Below are 22,494 nucleotides of genomic sequence, written 5' to 3' on the forward strand. Positions count from 1 at the left end.
CCCTTGCCTTCCGTGGGGCTGGCCCGGAGCAAGACGTAGCGGGGGCAGGAGGCGGGCCTTGAGCTGGGTACCCGCGGCCGCCTAGCTCCAACCCCGCCTCCCAGGGAGGTCGGAGAGTCCCCCCACCGTGGGCTTGTGGCACCACCGGCACTCCCCTTCCTCCAGCACCTCCCGTGGGCTATGTCCTGGGCTAGCTGCAGGGGTCCCCAAGGCTTTAGCGAGGTGGACCTCAAGGCCGGTGCCCGCCCCCGCCCGGCGCTTCCTGTGGCCCTGCTCTCAGCTGCCACCTCGCGCTGTGGGCTGGCATCACACATGCACATGAGGGCACCACAGAAAGTCTGTGGGGAAATGGAATTATCAGGTTAGCGCCTCCTGGGGCATTGAACTTTGAAATCCATGCGTAGCTTTTTCATGCACTTTCCGAAGACACACACACACACACACACACACACACACCCCGCCCAGAGCTCCTATTTCCAGCCTCCCGGAACCAGGTCCTTAGAAAGCAGGGTTGGACCCGGGCATCCGGATGAGAGGCACGCACGCGCCTGGCTGACAGCGTTAACGCAGCTGTGTGTGTCAGAGGGGGCGGAGAAAATGGGAAGAGAAAGTTTGTGCAATGCCAAGAGGAAGAAAGCCCTGATAGCAGAGCGGCCGCCCCACCCGAGGTCACTGCTGCTGCACGCTCACCCTGGGCGTGGCCTCCAGCACCCACCTCCACCCCAGGGCCGCTCCACTGGGACTCCCCCAGCCCTGCACCAAGGGGGCCACTAGGTCCCACGGCCCCCTGCTGATGAGGTCCTGCGGGGACTTTTGGGAAATCTCCCACCCACAACAGCCCAGTGGAGAGAGGAGGGAGAAGGACCAGGGCGCCCCTGCTCCTGCCCGTAACTCCAGGGTGAGTAGGCTGGGCAACCAGTCCTTGTCCCGCTGCCCGCCTGGCCCAGCAGTTGTACTTCTGTTATTTCTCCTCCTCAGTGACCTTGGCTGGCGTGGTTACGACGCTCGTGGCTGCATCCTCTCTGGCGCAGACAGGCGCCTCCAAGCAGCAATCTCCAGCGATAGGAGCATCTCCTTTGAGTCGTTCTGAAAACCTAGTCTGAGCACAAGTTCAAGAGAAGCCCAGGCACCGGACAGGGGCCCTAGGGGGACAGACACGGCAGTCCTGAGGCATGCCTGCACCTCCGCCGACTTGGCTGGGGGCAGGGGCTTCAGGGTGCAGCAGGTGGAGCTTGGGGCCCTCCGACCCCTGGCCCAGACTGAGCACGAGTGAGCCTCCTGGATCTGACACGCAAGTTCCTCCTGCCAAGTTTCCCTCTCATGCTGGGGCTTTCCAAGCTGGGAGAAGTTCCCAGCACTGTCGGGGGACCTGAGCCCCTCAGGTTCCAAAGTCCATGTGGCTCCCACGCACACACGTGGGGCAGAGGCCAGGCGGGACCAGACGTGGTACCTGGCTGCTCCCATCACGCCAGGCAGTGTGGCTCTGCTGGGACAGACACTAAGAAGCAAGCGGCCCTTAGAAAAAGGCGGAACAAACCCAGATGATTCATTCCGCCAGGCCTCCTCCTAATTTGATTGTTCCAGGGGCTGGCGGCGTCAACAGAGGGACCGGAAGCCGGAGCTCTGTTCTAACAGCTTTATTGATCAGATGGAAAATCAGCTTGCGTCAGCCCCCACCTGCAGCCCTCACAGAGTGGTCCTTTCCGTCGCGGGGAGCAGCGCGCCCTCACCCCTCCCCCTCTTCCTGCTGCTCCTGGCCTGGGGGCTTGGAAGGGATGGGGTGATGTGGCCAGAGAAGGGTCCCTGGAGGAGAGGGCGTGGCCAAAGGGCAGGGTCTCCGGGTGAGGGAAGGGTGCCTGGATGGAGACCAAGGCTGTGTCTGCCTCCTCCACATCTTAGCATGGAGCAGGTGTTAAGAACACAGCCCTGGCCAGAGCCGCGCTAGGCTGGGGGAGCTGCCGACAGCAGCCTCAGGACCCAGAGCCTGGCCCAAGCTAACCCCGCTTAGATCTGGCCTCGGGTGACGGGAATGTGTGGTGGACGTGTTCCATCGGGATCCTACCAAGCAGGGGACTGGAGGCCTTGGGAGGGCAGTAACCGCCTCGCTTGGGGGTCCTCACACCTGGGTCGCTCTCCAGCCCCAAACAGGACACCGGTTCTGCAGACACTCAGAGCCCAGGCCTCGGGAAGCAGAGGCACCTATCGATCCCCCAGACCCGGCTGCATGCATTCTGACTCCCCGGGCTCGTTCCTGGGACTCCGAGAAGCCCACCCCCTTCGCACAGAGGACGGCCTCTGGCACGCAGTGACTGGAAGCCTCCTCACCCCACCTGGGTCCTGCTTCCTTCTCGCTCTGGGCCCCTTGCTGCTGCTTCTCCGGGTGCCAGGGTGTGGCCTCAGGGGCCCTGGCCAGGTGAGGCTGGACGCTCTGCCCAAGAGCCAGGGACCAGAGGTCCGGGGGGACGGGGGTGGTGAGGGCTTGGTCCCACTGGGCTAGAAACGCCGGGGTCTCCTGCTGGGGATGGTGGCAGATGCCAGGCAGGGAGCCCCTGAGTGGGGTAGGTTTCCAAACAAGCCCAAGTTCACGTCATTAGTGATGGGTGGCAGGGCAGAGAGAGAGAGAGAGAGGGAATCCTGGAGGTCGCAAGGCTGCTGCGGAGGGGACGGTGACGTCAAGCACAGCATTGGGCAGGGTGCGGTGGGCGGCAGTGGCCTCACTCCGAGTGGACCAAGGCCCCAGCTCCCTGTCCAAAGCCAAAGCCCTTGGGCCCAAAGTTTTTGGCGTAGCATCCTGCAGAGAGAGAGAGAGAGAGAAGAGGCACAAGGTTGACTCCTCCCCCCTGCCTGCTGCCCAGGCTGCCCGCTGAAGACACCACAGCCCTGGGGCCTGGCCAGCCCTCTGGAGAGAGGAGCTTCCAGGCTCCACCATGTACCCATCTCTCCCCCACCACTGAGATGACAGCACCGCCCTGGGAGTCCGGATCGCAAGCGCTGGCCCTGCCCTGCCCAGACTGGCGAGGAACTGGTTTACATTCAGCAAAGCTCTAACCACTGAGCTCCCCCGCCCCTGGTCTCCTCGAGGAGACGCGACGGACGCCACCCACCTTTGCAGTAAATCTCGCCGTCCTTGTCTGCCAGGGTGGTGGACTCAAGGCCTTTGCCACACTTGGCACAGCGGAAGCAGGACTTATGCCAGGACTAGGTGGGGAAGGAAAGGGTTAATGTTGCCACCAGAGACTAGGGGGCCCCACCCTCGTGTGAGTTCTGAGGTCTGCTTGGCTGGGGCTGCTGGGCGGTGGAGGAGCAGGCCAGGGACCACAGCCCACCTGGCACCATCTTCGGTGAAGTGTGGCAGTGGCTCCGTGGTTAAGGCACCACAAAAGGCAGGCAAGGGCTGAGATGACCACCACGGCTGCAGGTCCGCCGCGGGCAGGGCCAGCCAAGCCTGCTGCAGACCCGCCCTGCCTGTGGGTGATCGACGTGAGCGAGGGCTCGGCGCTCCTCCTGGGACTGCCTCCCGCTGGCTGCATGACCTCCCCGAGGTCCACACCCGGGAGACCTCTGCTCCTGTCTCCCTGCAGGATGGGCTGGGGACCAGCTATGTGGACGCAGGATGCCCGGCCACTGAGCAGCCCTGGGCTGCTGTCTGGTTGCCCTGGGTCAGGGTGGCCTCTGACGTTAGAGCAGTGGGCCCGGAGGCCACCCCTCACACAGCCGGGTGCGCTTTCTCCTTCTCAGAGGAGCTGTGAGCACTCAGCAGCTTCCCAGCATTCCATGCCTGGCACAGGCTGGACAGCGGAGGCCGCCTAGAGTTACCTGGGAAGGAGAACGCATCTCCCCAGGCCTTGGGTGCAACAGGAAATGGCCCGAGGAATGCGGCTTCTCCCGGGGCCACAGAGGGCCTCAGCAGTTCTAGGAGGTGCCTGGGGCGGTGTAGGGCAGGCCGCATCCCAGGGAAGTGGCAAGTTGGACTGCCTGCTGTGCCAGGACCCAGCACAGATGACACCTGGCAGCCAGCGCCGTCAGCTGCAACCGAGCAGCCTGGGCAGTGGGTGCGGAGACAGCGCCGCTGAACCCAGAAGAGGCAGCGGCAGCAGACAGGACAAAACGCGGGCCAAGGGACCGCATCGCCGCGCAGTGGGTTGAGTCACCGAGCCGCTGGCGTCCCACAGAGGAGCACTGGGTTGAGTCTCAGCTCCTCTGTTTTTTTTCTTTCTTTCTTTCTTTTTTTTTTTTTTTTTTTTTTTAGACTTACTTATTTTGAAAGTCAGATAAACAGACAGAGGGAGACATTCCATCTGCTTGTTCACTCCCCTGATAGCTCCAACAGCTAGTGCTGGGCCAGGCCAAAGCCAGGAACTTCATCCAGATCTCCCACGTGGGTGGCAGGGGCCCAAACACTTGAACCATCTCCCACTGTTCTTCTCAGGCCATTAGCAGGGAGCTGGATTGGCAGTGGAACAACCGGGACACGAATAGGCACCTATATGGGATGCCGGTGTCACAGGCAGCAGCTTTTGTTTTAAATATTTATTTATCTATCTATTTACTTATTTATTTATTTGAAAGGCACAGTTACAGAGAGGCAGAGGCAGAGAGAGAGAGAGAGAGAGGTCTTCCATCTGCTGGTTCACTCCCCAAATGGCTGCAACAGCCAGAGCTGGGCTGATCTGAAGCCAGCAGCCAGGAGCTTCTCCTGGGTCTCCCACATGGGTGCAGGGGCCCAAGGACCTGGGCCACCCTCCACTGCTTTCCCAGGCCACAGCAGAGAGCTGGACTGGAAGTGGAGCAGCCAGGACTCAAGCGGGGACCTATATGGGATGCCAGCTCGCAGGCAGCAGCTTTGCCTACTACAACAACGCTGGGCTCTGCTCAGCTCCGGGCTTCCTGGGGTAGCAATGCCTTCCCATTTAGCAGTCGGAGGGGTTAAATGGCCCAAAGCAGAGTCCACAGGAGTAAGAGCAGGAGGCTCAGAGTCAGACAAACCCGGCTGGACCCCGGCTTAGCCGCTTCCCTGCTAGGGGATCTGGGCAGATTACTCAGCCTCTGTTTCCTCATCTGTAAAATGGGATAATACCCGTCTCCAATCACGACTGGGGGGACTGACAGCCTGCTGTGGGCTAGACTCAGCCTACGAGCTAGTTCCCCACCCCGTTACACCCCCTATTCCCTTCCTCAAGGTCAAAAAGCCTTAAAAGCCAACACTGGAATCCAGAAGAGCTGGAGATGGGCTCTGGGCCCAGCTGTCCCCTGAGTCTGTTGCGTGATCTCGGCCAGGTCACCCGGGCCTCTGTGATGAGACCCAGAAGTCCTCTCTGGCCAGGGAGCTTGAAGAAAAATCTTCTGAGATGGCAACTTGCTAGGGCCAGAGTTTTGCTGCCCCAGCTCCCGACAGCCTGTCTGGGGCCGAGTACTCGCTCTGGAGCCCCCGGCTCGCGCTGCTGACTGGGGGCTGCCACCAGAATGTCACAAGGAGGGGCTGGCACTGTGGTGTAGTGGGCAAAGCAGCCACCTGCAACACTGGTGTCCAATACGGGCAGCAGTTCGTGTCCTGGCTGCTGCCTTTCCCATCCAGCTTCTTGCTAATGGCCTGGGAAAAGCAGAGGAGGATGGCCCAAGTGCTTGAGCCTTCACCCATACAGGAGACCCAGATGAAGCTCCTGGTCCCTGGCTTCAGCCTGGCTCAGACCGGGGGAGTGAAGCAGTGGATGGGAGTTCTGTCTTTTTTCCCCGCCTCTCTGTAACTCTTGACTTTCAAATAAATTAATTAAAAAAAAAAAAAAAAAACATAGTGAGGGCAGGTGTAGCGATGAGAAACCATTTGAAACAGGTTCCTAGGGGGTTCTGATAGATGCTGATCCTTGAAAAGCCCTGCCCAGGGGAACATGGATGGGTTTCTGGGAGGCCACAGCCCAGGAAACAGAAGGTGCATTTCTGGGCGGTTCTTTCTGTTTTGGAGATCATGAATCCTTCCGGAAATCTGATGCAAGTGATAGACCTTCTTTCAGAAAGAGGCGTGTTCCCACAGAACTCTGCATATCATCTTAGGGGGGCTGTGGGCTCCCTGAAACCATCCACGCCCCCTTAGCCTCTGTGGTCCCTGACACCGGAGACACAGAATGGGCTTTGCAATCCACTGGCACTGGGGATGTCACTGCTCTTGGTGACAGGAGCTCCTTGGAGCCTGGGCGGCCCAGGGACAAAGGGGAAGGGGTGAACGCCCAGTGCTCAGGCTGCCCGAGCAGGGCGAGCTCACCCCCTGCAAGGGTCTGGAAGGCACAGTGCAGGCAGACGCCCCTCCCCACCCCCACACGCCCACAGCGGCCTTACCTTTCCGGCGCCGATCACCTTCTCCGCAGCGTAGACAGCCTGGCTGCAGCGGGGGCAGCGCTCGGAGCCGCCGACCTTCTGGGCAAACTTGGATGCGTTGGGGTTGGTGGTGGGCCTGTGGCCGGGGGCCCTGCAGGGATGTGCGTGCGTGCAGTGAGACACACGCACGGAGAAAGATGGCTGGGACCAGCACTGCAACCTCACCTGTTGCCTGGGGCAGGGGCAGCCTCCCAGCCTCCCAGTGGTGACAAAGACTAGGACCACCAGGGCCCCCAGGGCCACCACCCATTTTACAGATGGACAAACCGAGGTTCAGCGTAATGTCATCCTCACTGACATATCACACTTCCCTCCGTCACCCAGTTACAACCCAGGGTCACCCAACACGTCATCGGCTAAGAACCGCCCTCCTCTGTGCCTCATTCCTGCAGCTCCCAGAAGTCTGCTGATGCGTCACTCCCCTGGGGGCAATGACCTTGGCAGAAACTTGTAACTCGTCAGCACCTCTGTCCATGCCCCCAGCGCCGAGAAGCTGGCCAGGCTGACTGCCGACGGCCGCTGCCTACCAGAAGGTCAGAGGCCGGGGTGCTGGAAGCGAGGGGACCCGGGGACACTCTGAGGCACTTCCAAGACAGGAAATGCCTTCCCCGCGGCAGGGCCGGGAGTGAGGCTGGGGGAGGGGGACCTGGAGCCCGGGCCTGGCCGTGGGACCCCCAGTGAGTCACTGAGCCTCAGCTGGATCTCCTCTTCTATAAAAAGAGGAAACTGGACTACGAAACTCATGGGCCCCTCCCAGCTCTGGTCCTTGTGACAATACAGGGCGCACGATCTGTGCGGGGAGGAGGCTGGCCAACGGCCGTGCCCACAGCACGTGCCCCAGGGCTCCCTTTGAAAGAATCGGCTTCCGGGGCCCTCTGCAGCCTAGCCAGACACTCACAGACGTGCGCACCACAGGGCAGGTGGTGGGGGACGAGGCCCGGATCGGGGGGTACTCACTCCTCATGCTTGATGCCCAGCGACTCCCCCTTGTCGGTGCTCAGGGTGCCTGCGCCCTGCCCGTAGCCGTAGCCTTTGGGCCCGTACTTCTTGCCGTAGCAGGACTTGCAGTAGATCTCCTCGCCGTGCACGGCTACGGTGGTGCTGTCCAGGTTCTTCTTACAGACCACTGTGGGGGGAAGTGGCACAGTGAGCTGGCGCTGGGGCGAGCCCCCTGCGGCTGAGGCTCCCGGGCGTGCTGGACACGGAGCAGCCTGGTCTCTCAGCAGCAGACTAGAAACGGAGGTTGGGCAGATGGCCGAGGGGCTCGAGTTCAGGGGAGGCACATGCACGTCTAGGGTGCTGGCCAAGCCCCCTCTTCCAGGAATCCGTGGGGTCTCCCTCACATCTCCCCAGGCTGCAGTGCACCCCAAGTTTCAGAGGCAGTGGCCTGGGTTCCCCTCTAGCCATAGGAGGCCGGCTGCAGTTCTCCCCCCTGGCCTTGACCGAGAGACTGAGCGCCCCAATAGGAGAAAACAGAGAGGAGGGAAGAGGGCAGGGAGTGCCCAAGGGTGCATCTGAGCAGGCTGGGGGAGGCGCGGGGCTGCAGTGAAGTGACCCACCCGGATGGAAGGTTTCTCGCCAGCAAGGTGGGCTGTGAAATGAACTGGGGGTCTCGGTAACCACAACCCACAGCCATTTCCTAATCTCAGAAATCACCTTGCCCCAGGTGTGGAAACTCTCCCGGCTCCGAGGGTCAGCGAGACGGGAACGCGCCGAGCCCGAAAGCTCACGGGCCTCTGTGTCTGTCTGCCGGGCTTGGGGGGCCCTGACCAGCCCGGGTAGAGCGGTCCCGAGCCCAGGCCCAGGACCCAGGCTGTCCAGGACCAAACCCTGCTCTCTCCCTGTCCAGCCTCGGTGTCCTGATTCGTAAATGAGATGATGACATCTACCCTGAAAGGTGGCCGTGAGGATCCAACGAGACCTTACATGTCAGGGGCTCAGCACAGTACCCTGCACACAACAGGTGATAAGTGTAGGCTACTCATACCAGTTCCATGAGAAAGGGTGGCCTAGGTCTCATAGGGTTGTAGCTGCTTCTTTTTTTCCTTTTTCTTTTGAAGATTTTATTTTTTAAATTTATTTATTTGAAAGGCAGTTACACACACACACACACACACACACAGAGGAAGAGATCTTTCATTCGCTGGTTCATTCCCTAAATGGCCACAGCAGCTGGGGCTGGGCTGGGCTAAAAGGCAGGAGCCTGGAACTCCATCTTCTGTTGCTTTCCCAGGCACATTAGCCGGGAACTAGATAGGAAGTGGAGCAGCCGGGACTCAAACCGGCATTCATGTGGGAGGCTGGTGTTGCAGGCAGTGGCTTAACCTGCTGCACCATCACACCGGCCCTAGTCGTGGCTTTTGACTTCCAACCACCTCTCTCAAGAGATCTGCTTCCTGAATTTCTTTAGGTCTCATCCTATAATCCTTTCTTTCTTTTTTTTTTTTTTTTTTTTTTTTTTTTTTTGACAGGCAGAGTTAGACAGTGAGAGAGAGAGAAAGGTCTTCCTTTTGCCATTGGTTTACTCTCGATTGCTGCCACGGCCAGCGCATTGCGCTGATCCGGAGCCAGGAGCCAGGTGCTTCTCCTGGTCACCCATGTGGGTGCAGGGCCCAAGGACTTGGGCCATCTTCCACTGCACTCCCAGGCCATAGCAGAGAGCTGGCCCGGAAGAGGGGCAACCGGGACAGAATCCGGCGCCCCGACCGGGACTAGAACCCGGTGGAGGATTAGCCTAGTGAGCCACGGCGCCAACATCCTATAATCCTAACTGGGCTCCAGGACGTTCCTTAAACCCCGCAGCTCAGTGTGCCCATGGGGACTGTATTCCCAAATGCATCCTTCTAAAGGCAGAAACCCAGGGAGGTGCTGAAGCCACGCCCTGGCTCAGCATCTCCGCACTCGCCATCCCTTCCTTTAAAGGGTCCAGGCCTCCGCCAGCTCCTCTCTCCCCCTGAGCCGCAGGTTGGAGACTTCAGACTAAATAAGGCCCCTCCAGTGCTGCCCTGTTGATCTCCACCTCATTCCAGCACTCTGGGCCGCCCAAATATGGACCCTCCCCCGACCTCCCTCGGGGCTTGGCTCTGGGAAAGGAGGGAACAAGAGGCCAAGGCTCCGGCATTCCCATCTAGGGCGGGAAGTCAGCCCTGGCCTGGAATGGGTTCCCGTAAGACCCAAAGGGAAGCGAGGCATTCCAAGACCAGGGTGGAGGCAGAGTGGAGATAAGAGTGGGGAGGGGCGTGCAGGTGGCCCTGACTCACCTCTCCAGCCAGAAGCCCAGGAGACCTCAGGCCTGCAAATGGTTCCCCTGCTGGGCCAACCAAGTTCACCACTGCCCACTCTGCCCGGGTCTCCAGGAAGCCAGTCCTGCCCGCCCTGGCCCTCGTCCAACACTCGCCCCGCCTCTGCCCTCCACCAAGTGCCATGCTCGGGGACTCAGCTCGGCCAGAAGGTCCACAGACCCAATAGAGGGGGAATCGGGAGAGAAGACCTGAACATATTTCTACGAAATCACGGTATGCTGGAACACGACAGGGCAGGTTAGTGCGCAACCTGCCACCTGACTCGGCGGGCCCTGGGGAGAGGTCAAAGCCCCTCACCCCCTAATATGGAGCGTGAGTCTCTGCGAGGGGACCCAAGGCCCACACCAGGGAAGTTCCAGCTCACATGATTGGCCGGAAGCAGGGCCAGGCGAGAACCCAGCCCTCAACTGCAGGCCTGGTTGGTTGCTTTCTGCCTTCTCCAGCAGCCAAGTGTGGGGGCGGGGGAGGGGCGATCTGAAGCCAGAGTGAGCCAGGGCCTCAGCTTCCCTGTGCTCCTGGATTCTGGGGAGCTGCCCAGGGCCAAGCTGCAGGATTCGGTTCCATCAGCCTCTGCCACCAGGCTAGGACAGTCCAATTCTTTCCCACAGGGCTGCCTGCTCAGCCCCAGCCCCCCAGGGGAGCCGGGCACACAGCCCCAGGGCAGGCTCCCTGCCACCGAGCTGAGCCTGCTCCCGTGGGGTGAACCGCAGGCCCCTCTGTTCCTGTTTCCAGGTCAAAGGCCCGCCCAGGACACAGGTGGTCCCCTGGACTTCACCCATCTCCCTCCTGCCCACCCAGGCCAGCAGCAAAGCTCACTGAATCCAAGGCCAAGGGCCTGGGTGCTCAGAGAAGTTTGGGGGCACCCACTTGGGCCTGGCCCACAAGGGGGCGGCCCTGACGGCCAGCAGGTGCACAGCCTGGATCAGGAGGGCAAGTCCTTGGATTCTGCAGTTTACCCCGAGTTCAAGCCGGACCCGGAACACGCACTTGACCTCAAAGGAGAAGCAGTGCCCCTGCAGTGCAGAAACAAGCATTGGCTGTGTTCTAGGTGCCAGGAACAAGCCTGGGTGGAGGGTGCTGAGGGGGCCACCCAGGGCTGCGATGCCAGGAAATGCACTGGCCTGAGACCCCAGGGAGACGCAGACGGTGCCCTGGCACTGTTGGCTGCCTGCCAGCCCCCTTCCCCCGGCCTCCCCCGGCCCTGCCAGCCAGCCTGACTATGGGCAACTGCTTCCAATCCTCCACACCCGTCCCGCGCTGCCCCAGGCCTGCTCCTCCCTTCCTCTGCCACCCCCCGCATTCCTGACTTCCCTCAACGCCCGACCAGCGGCCACTCCTCCACAGGCAGGACGGCAGGCAGGGCGCTCTGGGCCACAGCGGCCCTTCGTCCCAGGGCCCTTAGGACTGGCAACAGGACCCTCTTCCCAGCAGCGCCAAGAGAAAACAAATGGCTTGCACATTCCAAAGAGCACGAGCTGCTGACAACAAGATGCTGCTGTGCCTGGGCCCTCTGCAGCTTGCAAGCAGACAGAGCTCCTCCCAGGGCTCGTTCACTCCCCATCGATCACAGCGGCCCTGGGCTGTCACTCCAGGCCCTGCTGGGCAGGGTGCCAGGCCCAGGCTGCCCACGATGGGCGGCTGCAGGCTCGTCTGGCCAGCAGCGGGTAGGGGGCAGCGGTGGACAGGTTGGCCCTTGGCCCAGTGGGATCCTATGGGGAACACAATGGCCCAGGGACAAAGGAACCGCACACCCCAGACTTGCTTCCTTGATGCAGGAGAGACACGCCCCCGCCCCCTTGCATCTCCAGGTGGGCTGCGAAGTTTGCTCACATCACCCTGTCTCGCTGGGGACCCTTAGCATGTGCGTGGGCAGGGGGCATGGGGGGAGCATTATCAGTTCCTACGCTCACAATTGCGTTATAAGCTCCTTTCATTTCAGTTCTCACACGACGTGAGGTCTGCTGGCCTCCACTGTACTCAAGGGAAAACTCAACCAGACGGAGACACTATCACTGTCCATCATTACCAAATTCGGGTGCAAGCCCTGATGGGACAGGCCCTAAACCTGCGTGCTGGCGGGGAGTGGGCGGCGGCTGCCCACCGGCCCTGGAGGACAGCGCGCCCTGTGGAAGCCACCTCTGCTCCTGACCCAGACCTTCTACTGTGATCTCATCCTGCAGGCAGGAGCCCTGGAGGCCTTGGCTTCTCTCGTTGCCTGCTCTGCTGCTCATCCCAGCCCGCCCTGGGGCAAACCTTGCTCAGGCTGGTTAGGAGTGGATGGCCCTGCCCTCAGGGCTCCTTCTCCTAGGCCGGCCAGGTAGGAATGCGAGGGTGGGGGCTGGCCAGGGTGAGCCCAATCCTTCCTTCCTCCAGCTCACCTCTGCATCGGGTGATAACAAGGGACAACCAGGGTGGTCTAGCTCCCCGCTACAAGTGTCTTCCTCTGAACTGACCAGACCATGGCGGGGGGGGAGGGAGAGGGCCAAGTGGAAAGTTTTCCTAACCCAGTCTTTGCAGCTTGGCCCGCAGCCTCAAGGCCCCCCCCTGTGCTGTTCTGGGCAGTTCACCCCCTTAGAAAACAGCTTCTGAAAGGAACAAAGAGGCCTTAAGTGCTTCCCTCCCCAGCTGCACCGCAGCCAAATGTCAAGCTGTTTACGTCCCTTGGGCCCAGCTCCCTGGGGCGCTGACAGCCCGAGCCTGTGGGGCAGGCCTGGGTCCCCCGTCCCCAGCACAGCAGCAGCAGGGCCTGGGCTGTACTCACTGCACAGGAAGCAGGATTTGTGGAAGCTGTGGCCTTCACACTGCACCTCCTCGGCGAAGTAAACCGTCTTCTGGCACACCCCACACTTCTTGCCTCCTCCCCAGTTCGGCATTCTGGAAAGGGACAGAAGCGGGACTTGAGGGTCCAGGGAGATGGAAGCAGACTGCCCGTGGCAAAAAGCACGAGGCAGGGGCCAGCAATGTGGGGCAGTGAGCCAGGCTGCCACCTGCAACCCCAGCATCCCACGTCACAGTGCCAGTTCGAGTCCCGGCTGCTCCACTTCCAATCCAGCTCCCTGCTAATGTGCCTGGGAAGGCAGAGGAAGATGGCCCAAGTGCTTGGGCCCCTGTCACCCACATGGAAGGCTTGGATGGAGACCATGACCTCTTGTCATTCTGCCTTTCAAAAAAAGAGAAAGATGAGGGTAGAAGTCCCCCCCGATCCTGGTAGAGAACATCCCGGCCGTCCACACAACACCCTCAAGCTGCTACGTGCGGGCTTCCTCCGTGGATCCAACCGACAGATAGTTCCCAAGCAACTGCTGGGCGAGGAGGGTGCTTCCAAAGTTTGTGGAAATGGAATCAGAAGGCGAGTGGAACCTGTTGAAATCCAGCGCAGTTTTTTATAATACACATTTGCATGAGCTTTTGGAAGACTCTGGTGTTTTCAGCCATGTGCTAGGCATTCTAAGGACACGACAGCGTAAGACACGTGGTTTATAAAGGAGGCTGCTGTAGCCACGGGGATGAACCATCATGGTCAGGTGCATCACCATGGATGAAGCTCACAGAGGACACAACACAAAAGCAACAGGTAGACCAGTGCTCACAAGACACAAACCAACAGGCAGGTGCACACTGTTGAGGGATGAACAGACGGGATCACAGGGATCACAGGGCCGGGTGAGGCAGGCAGGGGCTCAGGATACCCCCACCCCACACCGGAGTGCCTGGGTTTGAGTCCTGGCTCTCACAACTTCAGCTTCCTGCTAAGGAGCGTCCTGGGAGGCAGCAGGTGATGGCTTAAGTACTCGGTTCCTTTCATCCACTTGGGAGACCAGGATGGAGCTCCAGGCTCCTGGCTTCGATCTAGTCCAGCCCCAGCTGCTGTGGGCATTTGGGGAGTGAACCAGCAGATGGCCTCACTTTCTCTTTCTCTCTCTCTGGCTCTGCCTTTCAAAGCAATAAATATTTAAAATGAAGGTACTGGAGCCGGCGCTGTGGTGCAGTAGGTTAATCCTTTGCCCACAACATTGGCATCCCATATGGACGCCGGTTCTAGTCCCGGCTGCTCTTCTTCTGATCCAGCTCTCTGTTATGGCCCGAGAAAGCAGAAGATGGCCCAAGCGCTTGGGACCCTGCATCCCCATGGGAGACCCAGAAGAAGCTCCTGGCTCCTGACTTCGGATCAGTCCAGCTTTGGCCATTTGGGGAGTGAACCAGCAGATAGAAGACCTTTCTCTCTGCATCTTCCTCTCACTGTCTGTGACTCTACCTCTCAAATAAAGAAATTCTTTAAAAAGTAAAATTAAGGTACTACAGAAAAGCAAGGGAATGATTACCACAAGCGTGCTCCTAAGGGGAGCAAACAGGACTAGGATGGGGGCTCCCAGGCAGGCAGTTAAGGCACGGACAGCATTTTCTGTAACTGGGGGGTTGTCACTTATCCTTTCAACTATACACACAGGCACTCTACAGCTTAACGTTTTTAAGGAAGCAGGAGGCCGGCGCACAGTGCACAGTTCTCGGCTTCAGAACACATAAGCATGTGGTGGAGGGCAGTGACATGGCAAAGGCCCTGACCGGCGCCTCGCAGGTAGTAAATGCTCAACACTGGTCACTGATGCAGGAGTCCAGGGCAACACACGGGGGATGCCTCGGCTCTGACCCTGATTCACCAAAGGTCAGACAGACAGAAAGTGCTCCAGACTAGAGAACTGCCTCCTTCCAGAAGCTGACCACAGGGGCAAGGCCACCTCTCGGCTCTTGCCACACAAGGCACAGGTGGGGACAAGACTGAAGGACCCAGGATGTGGCGAGTGCAGGGTGCTAGGGAAGGGAGGGTGGGGGCCAGAAAGGGTTGTTGCCTGCAGAGCCGAAGGGCTGAAATGCTGGGGACAGGCCCAGGGTGCCCAGGGCCACTCTGTGGCCAACAGGGCTTGTGCGGCAGCTGGCGACGCAGTGCCAAGGACAGAGGGAGGCCTGGCCTCTGCCACTGGAGCATCCCATCTGATGTCGAGGCAGCCTCTGCTCAGGACCACGGCCGAGGTGGAGCCCAGCCGGGAGCCCAGCCCCAAGCCTCTGCCCTGCAAGGCCCAGCCCCGAGCCTCTGCCCTGCACAGCCCAGCCCCAAGCCCAGCCGGGAGCCCAGCCCTGAGCCTCTGCCCTGCACGGCCCAGCCCCCAGCCCAGCCCCGAGCCTCTGCCCTGCACGTGCTGAGGATTGAAGGATGCCCGATACTAAAGCCACGCTGGGGCCACGTGCTCTGCAGGAGTGAGCTCTGCACACCAGGGACGCACGTGAGGAGCCCAGGAAATGCGTGCAGGGCTTCCGGTGGGGAAGCGGGGCTGGTGGCGCTGGCTCACCCCGGTACAGGCGCTAGAACCTCATTGAGCTGACAGGAATCTTCAGCACGGTTTTGACAGAGACAGAGGGAGGAGACATACTTTCACCCCCCATATCCTAAAGTTGGGGCTCCCGCTGGTCCCACACTGTTCCCAACCTCCTGCATTCCTACCCTACCTCCGTCCCCTCCATGCTGAGCCCCCGCACATCTCTGGCCCCGACTCCCCTCTGTGCCAGGCTCACACATCAATCCCGTGGAGCACCTGCACCTGGAGGACACACAGGCGCCTCCTTTGTCCCCTGAGCGATCAGAGAGCCTAACCTTGGCCCCAGGCTCGCCCTTTGTCCCAGCTTCTGCAATCTGGCCGCAGTACCACAAGCAGCCTCTCTGCCACCAAGGACTCTGATTCCAAACCCGCAACACGGACCGCTCGCCGGCCTCCCCCGACCTACCCCAAACTGTGTGCCGAGCCCTAGGGGTGCTAACAGCCCTTCAGAGCCCCTCCTTCCCACCGTGAGCCTCTCACCTTCACCCTGACAGTGACAAACCCCACTTGAAGAGGCACCTGCTGCGCTGGGCTTTTTTTCTTACTCACGGCCCAGTGTTCAGCCCTAATTCTCCAAGGCTGTGGGCTCAGCCATGTGCAATGGACACAGTTCAGGCCAGCAAGATAGCAGAAGGGATTTCTGAGGGCCTTGGAGGAGAAAGATCCTGATCACCAGACAGCTCCTGGGGCAAGCTCCTCCCACAGTGAGCAAGGAGAGGGGAGCAAGAGGCTGTGGTCACCGGGAAGGACAGGCAGTGCTAGAGGGCAGCGGGCAGCTGACAGCCGGTTCAGGAGACAAAAGAAAGTTAAGCCTGAAGTCTGGCCTGGCTCTGAACCCTGCTATTCCCCAAGCCCGCAAACCCCTTCCCTACTTAGGTCAGTTCCCTCACAGCTGCGCAGGACACATTCAGAGACGGCCCAACAGCGCGGCTGTGCTGGAGTCTCCCTCCCAGTGCACCTGCGCAAACGCCAGCAGCGGCTCCCCCGGCACCCGAGCCTGCACGGCAGTCTCCACCTGCTTCCCAGCGCCACCTCCCACGTCACCGGGGCTGGTGATCCAAGCGCTGCGTCAGAGCCGAGTGCGCCGAGCAGAGCCTGGCACGCAGGAAGCCCCCGGGGCCTGCCTGTATATGGAGCTGGAGAGGCCGTGCTGGAATGCAGGGCAGAAGCCAGGAACCAGCGTCCTCTCGCGGGGGGTCCCCGGGGACCATGCATGAACCTGAGTTTCCCCAGAGCAGCTCCTGGAATCCCGCACGTCACTAAGACAGCTGGAGGCTTCCCCTACCTGCACCTGACCCCCCTCGGCCTCCTCCCGGTAACCATCCCCGCCCAGTCTCCGATGTCGCACTGCTCGGCCAACCCCCTTCTGTCCCACAGGCTCCAGAAGCGGAGCAAGGACCTGGGGCTGTGAAACCGGACATCACGGAGGACGATGGGACAAGAATGCGCACCACTGTCCACTCTCCAGCAGCCATTTCCACCTGCTTCCTCGCCCCAGGACCCCGATTCTATCCAGGCAGCCTCCACTCCACCACCTCCGATCTAGGGACCAGGCCGGAGTCACCTGAGCCAACTGCTGTCCCCTGCCGGTGAGATGGAGGGGAGCACTGCCTGAGGACGTGGGACAGTGCTGTGGAGACACACGGGTGCTCTCTCTGATGAGTGACTTGCCCCACAGCCAGGACCCCTCCTGCCACAGAGCAGACGCCTGCCACGAAGCCAGTGGCTCCCTCCAGTCCACGCTGGTCACCTGGAGAGGGAGCGAACATGCCCACTTGCAGACAAGGCAAACAAGGCTCAGAGAGGTGAGGCAGCTTGCCTGTGGCCACACAGCTGGAGGCAGGACCAGGATTCTAAAGCGGGTCCTTGGGTTCCTGTGTGCGCACGGTGGGCACACGGGCAGCACCTGGCCCTCTTCCCTGGCCTTGCCTCCCTCCAGGGCCCCAGGAACACCCCTGAGGGAGGAAAGCTCCCCTAACCAGCGGCTGGGAGCCCCTGGGAGCCCCCGTCCCAAGCAGTGTTTTGTTCCTGGACACAAAAGCCCTTCTCCCTCAGGGGAAACCCACAGCTCCACACAGGCCTCCTCTTGTTCTCCCTGGCCCCAGTCAGGGGCCCACAGCCAGCAGGGCCCAGGGGATCAGGAACACGGGCAGGGAAGTGGGTGAAGCCCACGGGCCTGCCAGGGAGGGAAGTCTGCCCGGGAGGCCTCCCGGCTGAGCCTGGCCACGTGTTTGGGGTCTCCCCACAGGAGCCCGGTGACAGGACAGGGCTCTGGTGCCGTGAGATGGACAAAGTGGCTGCGTCCTCTGTTCCCGGGTGCCCACACGAGGGTCCCTGCCTGTGGGAGAGCCCCAGCTGGAGCCCTGGCCTCCTCCACCCTGCAGAGGCGGCCCGTCCTTACTCAGCCCCTCCTCTCTGGCCAGCCCAGCTGGAGGAGGGCTGGATTGCCTTTAAAGGAAACCTGTGGGCCGCCGGGCTCCCTCTCAGCTGCCTGTCCTGGGGGTCAGAGGCCGACCGGAGAAGCCCCTGAGGTCAGAGTTCCAGCAGTCGGAGCTGCGGCCATGCCTTCCTCCATGAGCTTGGTTTGTTCATCTCTGAAATGGGGCCGTGACCCTCTGGGTCTATGAGAATGACATGAGACCATACGGAAGTGATGGCACAGTGCCCAGCACACAGCATGCCCTCCCGCCTCTGACTAGCACCATGAGAGCCAGCCCAGCTGAGCTTGTGCTGCACCTCCCACCCCCAGACAGATGCGGGCCAGAGGGAACCCCGCTTACCTGCAAACCCGCCTCCAGAAAGCACACAGCTAGAGGAACAGCACGCCAAACAGGGGCCAGGAACTCGCCGGACTTCTCCGCCAGCCCAGCCAAGAGGCCTGGGACAAGCCACTTGTCCTCCTGGGGGGTGTTCCCCGTGGCCACCAAGACCACAAGCAGGGCCTGGGTCTCTGCATCAAGCTCTCTGGACACTCAAGAATCACCCCCTGCTGGTTACGAGGGCGCCTGGGACAGCTCCAGGCCCGCTGGGCACCGCCCTCTGGGCTCCCTTTGTCCTGATTATCTCTGCAGTGGTGATCCCAGACCCTATGATCCCAATCCCCCAGCTGGTTTACCTGAAATGTCAGGACCCCCCAGGGCAAGCTGGAGGCTAGAGGCAGGGAGCTTGAGGGTGGGGCTCCCCCCCCCCCAGGCTGGCTGTCCTGTTAATATCTGCGCCCAGATCCCCAGTGTTGGGGAAGAGGTCCCAGAGGTGGCTCTACAGCCAGATGCAGACCCCACCCCCACCCCAATCTCACAGAATCAGGAGAGATGTGGGGTCTGAGTGGTCACGGTCATGTCTAAGGAACATCTCAGAGAGGTCAGCTCAAGGACATCCCCCTTTCCCCAAGCCCTCGGCAAGGGACCCCTTGGCTTTATTTCTGCAGTGGAAAATCCCATGCCTCCTATCACAAGCTCACTGGCTCTCTGGGGTGTGTGAGTGAGGGCCCGCCCAGGGCAGGATCCCCTCCCTCTGGGTGTGGTAGAGACCTGTCCACTGTTTACCCTGCCCGCTGGGCACCTGCGAGGCCTGCAGGGGGCCTGCAGCTCAGCCTCTGGCTCCATGGGGGCTCAGACAGCAGCCCACCTGGCACGTTCAGAGCCCCCCACTTGGGAGGTGACAACTGGGAGCCCAGGAAAAGAGACCTCCCTTGAAGGTAATGGCCCTTGGTCAGGGAAGAATGGCTGGCATGGAGAAGGAGCAGGCTGGGGACTTCCCATGCAGTCATGGGGTACCCCGAGCAGCTAAGCAGCACCCCAGACGCTGCCTGGCGCCCAGTCCGGCACCCTCCCCTTCTCCATGCTAGGGCTGCTCTCTTTCCAAACCCAGCCCCACAGCCCATGTGGCAGTGTGAGCTGACAAAAGCTATGCCCGTCCTCGTCCCCACCTGTCCCCGAATGCTGTCCCCTGCGGAGGTCAGAATCTCAAGATCTCCTGGAGGTAGAAGTGGGGTCCATGACGTGGCCTAAGTGTTTCAAAACCATCACAGGAAATCCTAGAGCCACAAATTCTCACAGGTGCGCGGGTCCAGTCACTTGGCTTCAGAATGATGTCAGCTTCGCGTGGGAACAGTCCTCCCCACTGAACAAGAAGGTCTGGGTGACCTTTTTAAATTAAATTCTAAGAGTAAAACAAATGAGCACTAAGACTTTACAAACAGGCAGGAAGCGCCGGCCCACACCACCCGGGTGTAAGCGGCGCCAGGACTGGGGGCAGGGGTGGGGGCGGGGCCGCGCGGCCTCCAACCTTCCCTGTCTTCCTCCACCGCCCTCAGACGCTGCCTTCCGGCCTCTGGGAGGCGCTGGACCCGCCAGAACCTGGACACAGAGCTGCCTCGGTATTTACACACTTTACCATACATGGGAATCACTCCACGCTGGCGGCAGACACATTCCTGGGGCACTGCGTACGGCGGCCACGTCATTACCATATAAATCCCTGACAACTGGAAACAGCAGGCGGCTGCGGCTGGGGCAGCCCTCAGGACACCCCGGCCCCCCTCCGCCACCTCTCCCCCCAGACTGTCTCTGTCTCGTTTTCTTTTTCCCTCAAGCAAGCTCTTTTCCAGGATTCTTTTTCTTTCCTGCAAACCTGGCCCCCACAGTCACACAGGCATCGGATCTGGCCAAAGGGCCCCCTCTCCTCCTCCCCAGCAGGGCAGCAGAGTGAAAACCTGGAGATGTGACTGTTAACCACCCTGCCCCACCCCCCAGTCTCCAAGCTGCTGTAAAACGAATGTTCACCTTTGTGATCATTTCCTTAATGAGTTGATTTGCAAAAAGGAAATGGAAAGGAGCAAAGAAAAATACAGAAGTAGTGACCGCATGGGGGTTTCGCGGGTCTCTGAATTGTAGCTCTACAACCAGCCAGCTGCAATCCTGAGCAAGCTGCTTAGCACCCCTAGCCTCGGCTGCCTCATCTGTGAAATGGAGCGCATTGTCTGGGGCAGTGCACGTGCGGTGCCAGCCCCGAGCCCGGCACGCAGCGAGTGCAGAGATCTGCTTACTGTGGCCTCCGGGCGGGCCGGCTCTGACGTCGTAGCTGTTGTGCGTGCCTTTAGACACTTGCCAACACATCTGAGGGGATGCCACGCGGGGGGACAGTCGCTTCATTCTCACGTGCACCTCCTGGGATTGCAAAATGTTCCACGTGCACCTCCCCACAGTTCTGTAACGAAGGAGCTTTTCATGCCAAGCCAGGTTTACAGAAATACTCCAAACTCAGCCTTCCAGGAAAGCCTTCCCCCGGCCCCCCACTCCCCAGACTTGCACAGGCAGGGAAACTGACTCCCTTTCTGCCACCTGCTCACTAACACCACCCCCAGGGGAAGCCGCCTGGTAACCATCGGTGAGCACCCAGTTGGGCAACTCGGCCGAAAGCTCAGTCCTGCCCCATTCACTGACCACGTGTTTACTGACCAGCGGCAGGGACAGCCGTGTGCAATGACAAAAGCAAACACCTGGGCCAGGAAGGCAGCGCGAGAGCAGACCAAAGGCAGGGGGCTCACAGCACCCCCAACTTGTCCCGTCTTCTCAGCAGGCCACTTGCAGAGCTGGCAGGCCTACCCTCCAGCTTCTCTCCTGCCCCTTCCCAGCCCCCCCCCCCCCCCGTGCTATTCAGCTCCGCCTCCCCCTATCTGGCGCACACCATGCCCTCTGTGGAATAAACTTCCTTCCCTGTAGGCCTGCCCTGCCCCGGATTTCCTTTCCGAGGCAAAGGCTCACTCCCCGGGACCCAAACAGCACCAGGCGGGATTCAGCCGAGACAGGGACGGGAGCTGCAGCGCACACATTCCGAGGGCGGAGGGCAGCCTCTCTCCAAAGAGAGCAGGGGAAGCTCGGAGTCCCCGTCCCCAAATGCTCCCTTGGGGACATCCCCAGCCTGCACTGCCAGCCTCCTTAACTTCTGGGAGGAGCCAGCAGAGAAAGGACAAGGAAGAAGGCAGCAACTGAGCTACTGGCTGGAGGCTGCATGTCAACACTCCCCAGGGACCAGCCCTGGGAGAAGCCGAGACACAGAGAAGTTGTGTCACTTGCCCAAGGCCACCAGCTTGTCTTCCAAACGCTGTCTCACCAAGATTCCAGGGCATCCGTCCACAGCACACTTTCTCCCAGAGCCTTCCTAAGTGTCGCCGTGCTAGTACCCAAGGCAGGGTGACCGTGGCATGGGGACTCATTCACCCCAAAGGAGCAGGGGGTTGGCGAGGGCTGGAGCCCAGAGCTGTGGGCAGGACCTGAGGTGACCCTGCCTCTGACTGGGCTACAATAGTAGCAAGGGCCAGGAGCCTGCAGGAGACTCCAGGCTGGGACAGGAGGTGCAACACCTGTTGGGGAAGGTGGCTGGCAGCGTAACGGGTTGCAACTTGCTTTAACTGCACCCGATACCCACCCTTTTTGCGATCCCCAGCTGTCAAGGGCTGAAGCCACAGAAGTCACTTTTCAGGTTTTCAGTCATCACCACGCCCAGCACCCAGACCTGGGGTGCAGGAGCCGAGCCATCTGGCTCTTTCAGAAGCGGGAAAACACACTCCTGTGCTCACAGATGCCCGAGGCCGGGCCATGAAGCCAGATGTCCCCCACCCCACCCGCGGGCCCCTTTCTCGGGGAGCAGGAGGGTGAGGGAGGGGGTGGCACGGATGCCCTCATCTCTCGGCCGTACAATAGGCGACAGTGGCTTGCAGAATCGCCGATTGTTCTGCCCGGGTCGCCCTGGGTCAGGGGTGCGCGGAGTCCCAGGGTGTCCAAGCAGCCCCGAGTGGCGCAGGACCCTGGGCCACTGGACCAAGTAGACAGAGAAGCGCCGCCTGGCTGGGCGCGGCCACTTCCCCCGGGTCCTCGCCCGCCACGGGCCCCTGGACAAACTTTCCTGGCAGGGCCCGGGCCAGGGCGGGCGACGGCGCGCGCACTCACCTGGCGGCGGGCTGGGCTGCGCGGGCGGCGGGCGGCAGGCGGCAGGCGGCAGGGACCGGCTGGAGCAGCAGCTTGGGGGCGCGGGCGCCGCGCGCCGTTTTGTTCCGATCCGGGAGGGCGTGGCCCGCGTCGCGCCAACCAGTGGGCTCTGCACACTGCCCCGCACCCCTGACGTCACCGCGTGAGGCCCAGCCGAGCCTGCGGGGACCCGGAGCTCCCCCGGGCGGGTGCCACCGCGCCGCGGCTTTCCCGTTAGCCTGGGAGCTGGGAGCAGGGAGAACACCGTGTTCCTAGGAAAGGAGGGTGTCTCAAATTTGTGCGCCCTTTTTAAAAATTTCGAGAAGTCAAAAACCCTTTATGGAGGAGTTTGGGGTGTAGGGGAGCTTGGGAATGGCGCTGAGGCTGGACGAACCCCGACGTCCTGGCCGGGATCTGAGCGTCACGGCCGGTTTAACTTATTTCTGATAAATGGAGCTCCGTTGGATGGTTCACCCCCTCAAA

The 22,494-nt window shown here is 61.0% G+C and overlaps 1 protein-coding gene across 2 annotated transcripts; it reads right to left on the bottom strand.

The window, feature by feature from the left end:
* Positions 1-1,622: 1,622 nt before the first annotated feature.
* CSRP1 (cysteine and glycine rich protein 1) lies at positions 1,623-22,151 on the bottom strand. Of its 2 annotated transcripts, none has more exons than XM_051820488.2 (6): positions 21,994-22,151; positions 12,433-12,545; positions 7,327-7,495; positions 6,331-6,460; positions 3,105-3,198; positions 1,623-2,791 (listed from the first exon to the last, which is right to left on the bottom strand). In XM_051820488.2, exons 2-6 carry the CDS (start codon positions 12,542-12,544, stop codon positions 2,715-2,717), a joined length of 582 nt encoding a protein of 193 aa, XP_051676448.1. In that variant the 5' UTR covers position 12,545; positions 21,994-22,151; the 3' UTR covers positions 1,623-2,714. The 2 variants fall into 2 exon arrangements, with proteins under 2 accessions (XP_051676448.1, XP_069911182.1); XM_070055081.1 differs by lacking the exon at positions 21,994-22,151 and adding an exon at positions 17,824-18,426.
* Between the last annotated feature and the right edge of the window lie 343 nt (positions 22,152-22,494).

Source organism: Oryctolagus cuniculus, chromosome 13 (genome assembly GCF_964237555.1).
Source record: "Oryctolagus cuniculus chromosome 13, mOryCun1.1, whole genome shotgun sequence".
In the NCBI taxonomy this organism is placed as follows: domain Eukaryota; kingdom Metazoa; phylum Chordata; class Mammalia; order Lagomorpha; family Leporidae; genus Oryctolagus; species Oryctolagus cuniculus.

Excerpts from the sequence above, each read along its gene's own strand:
- CSRP1 (XM_051820488.2), bottom strand. The coding sequence starts at position 12,544 with ATGCCGAACTGGGGAGGAGGCAAGAAGTGTGGGGTGTGCCAGAAGACG. Across the intron at positions 6,461-7,326 it reads CTGGGCATCAAGCATGAGGA|GGCCCCCGGCCACAGGCCCA; the intron begins GTGAGTACCCCC and ends ACATCCCTGCAG. Across the intron at positions 3,199-6,330 it reads AGGTGATCGGCGCCGGAAAG|TCCTGGCATAAGTCCTGCTT; the intron begins GTAAGGCCGCTG and ends TTCCCCACCTAG.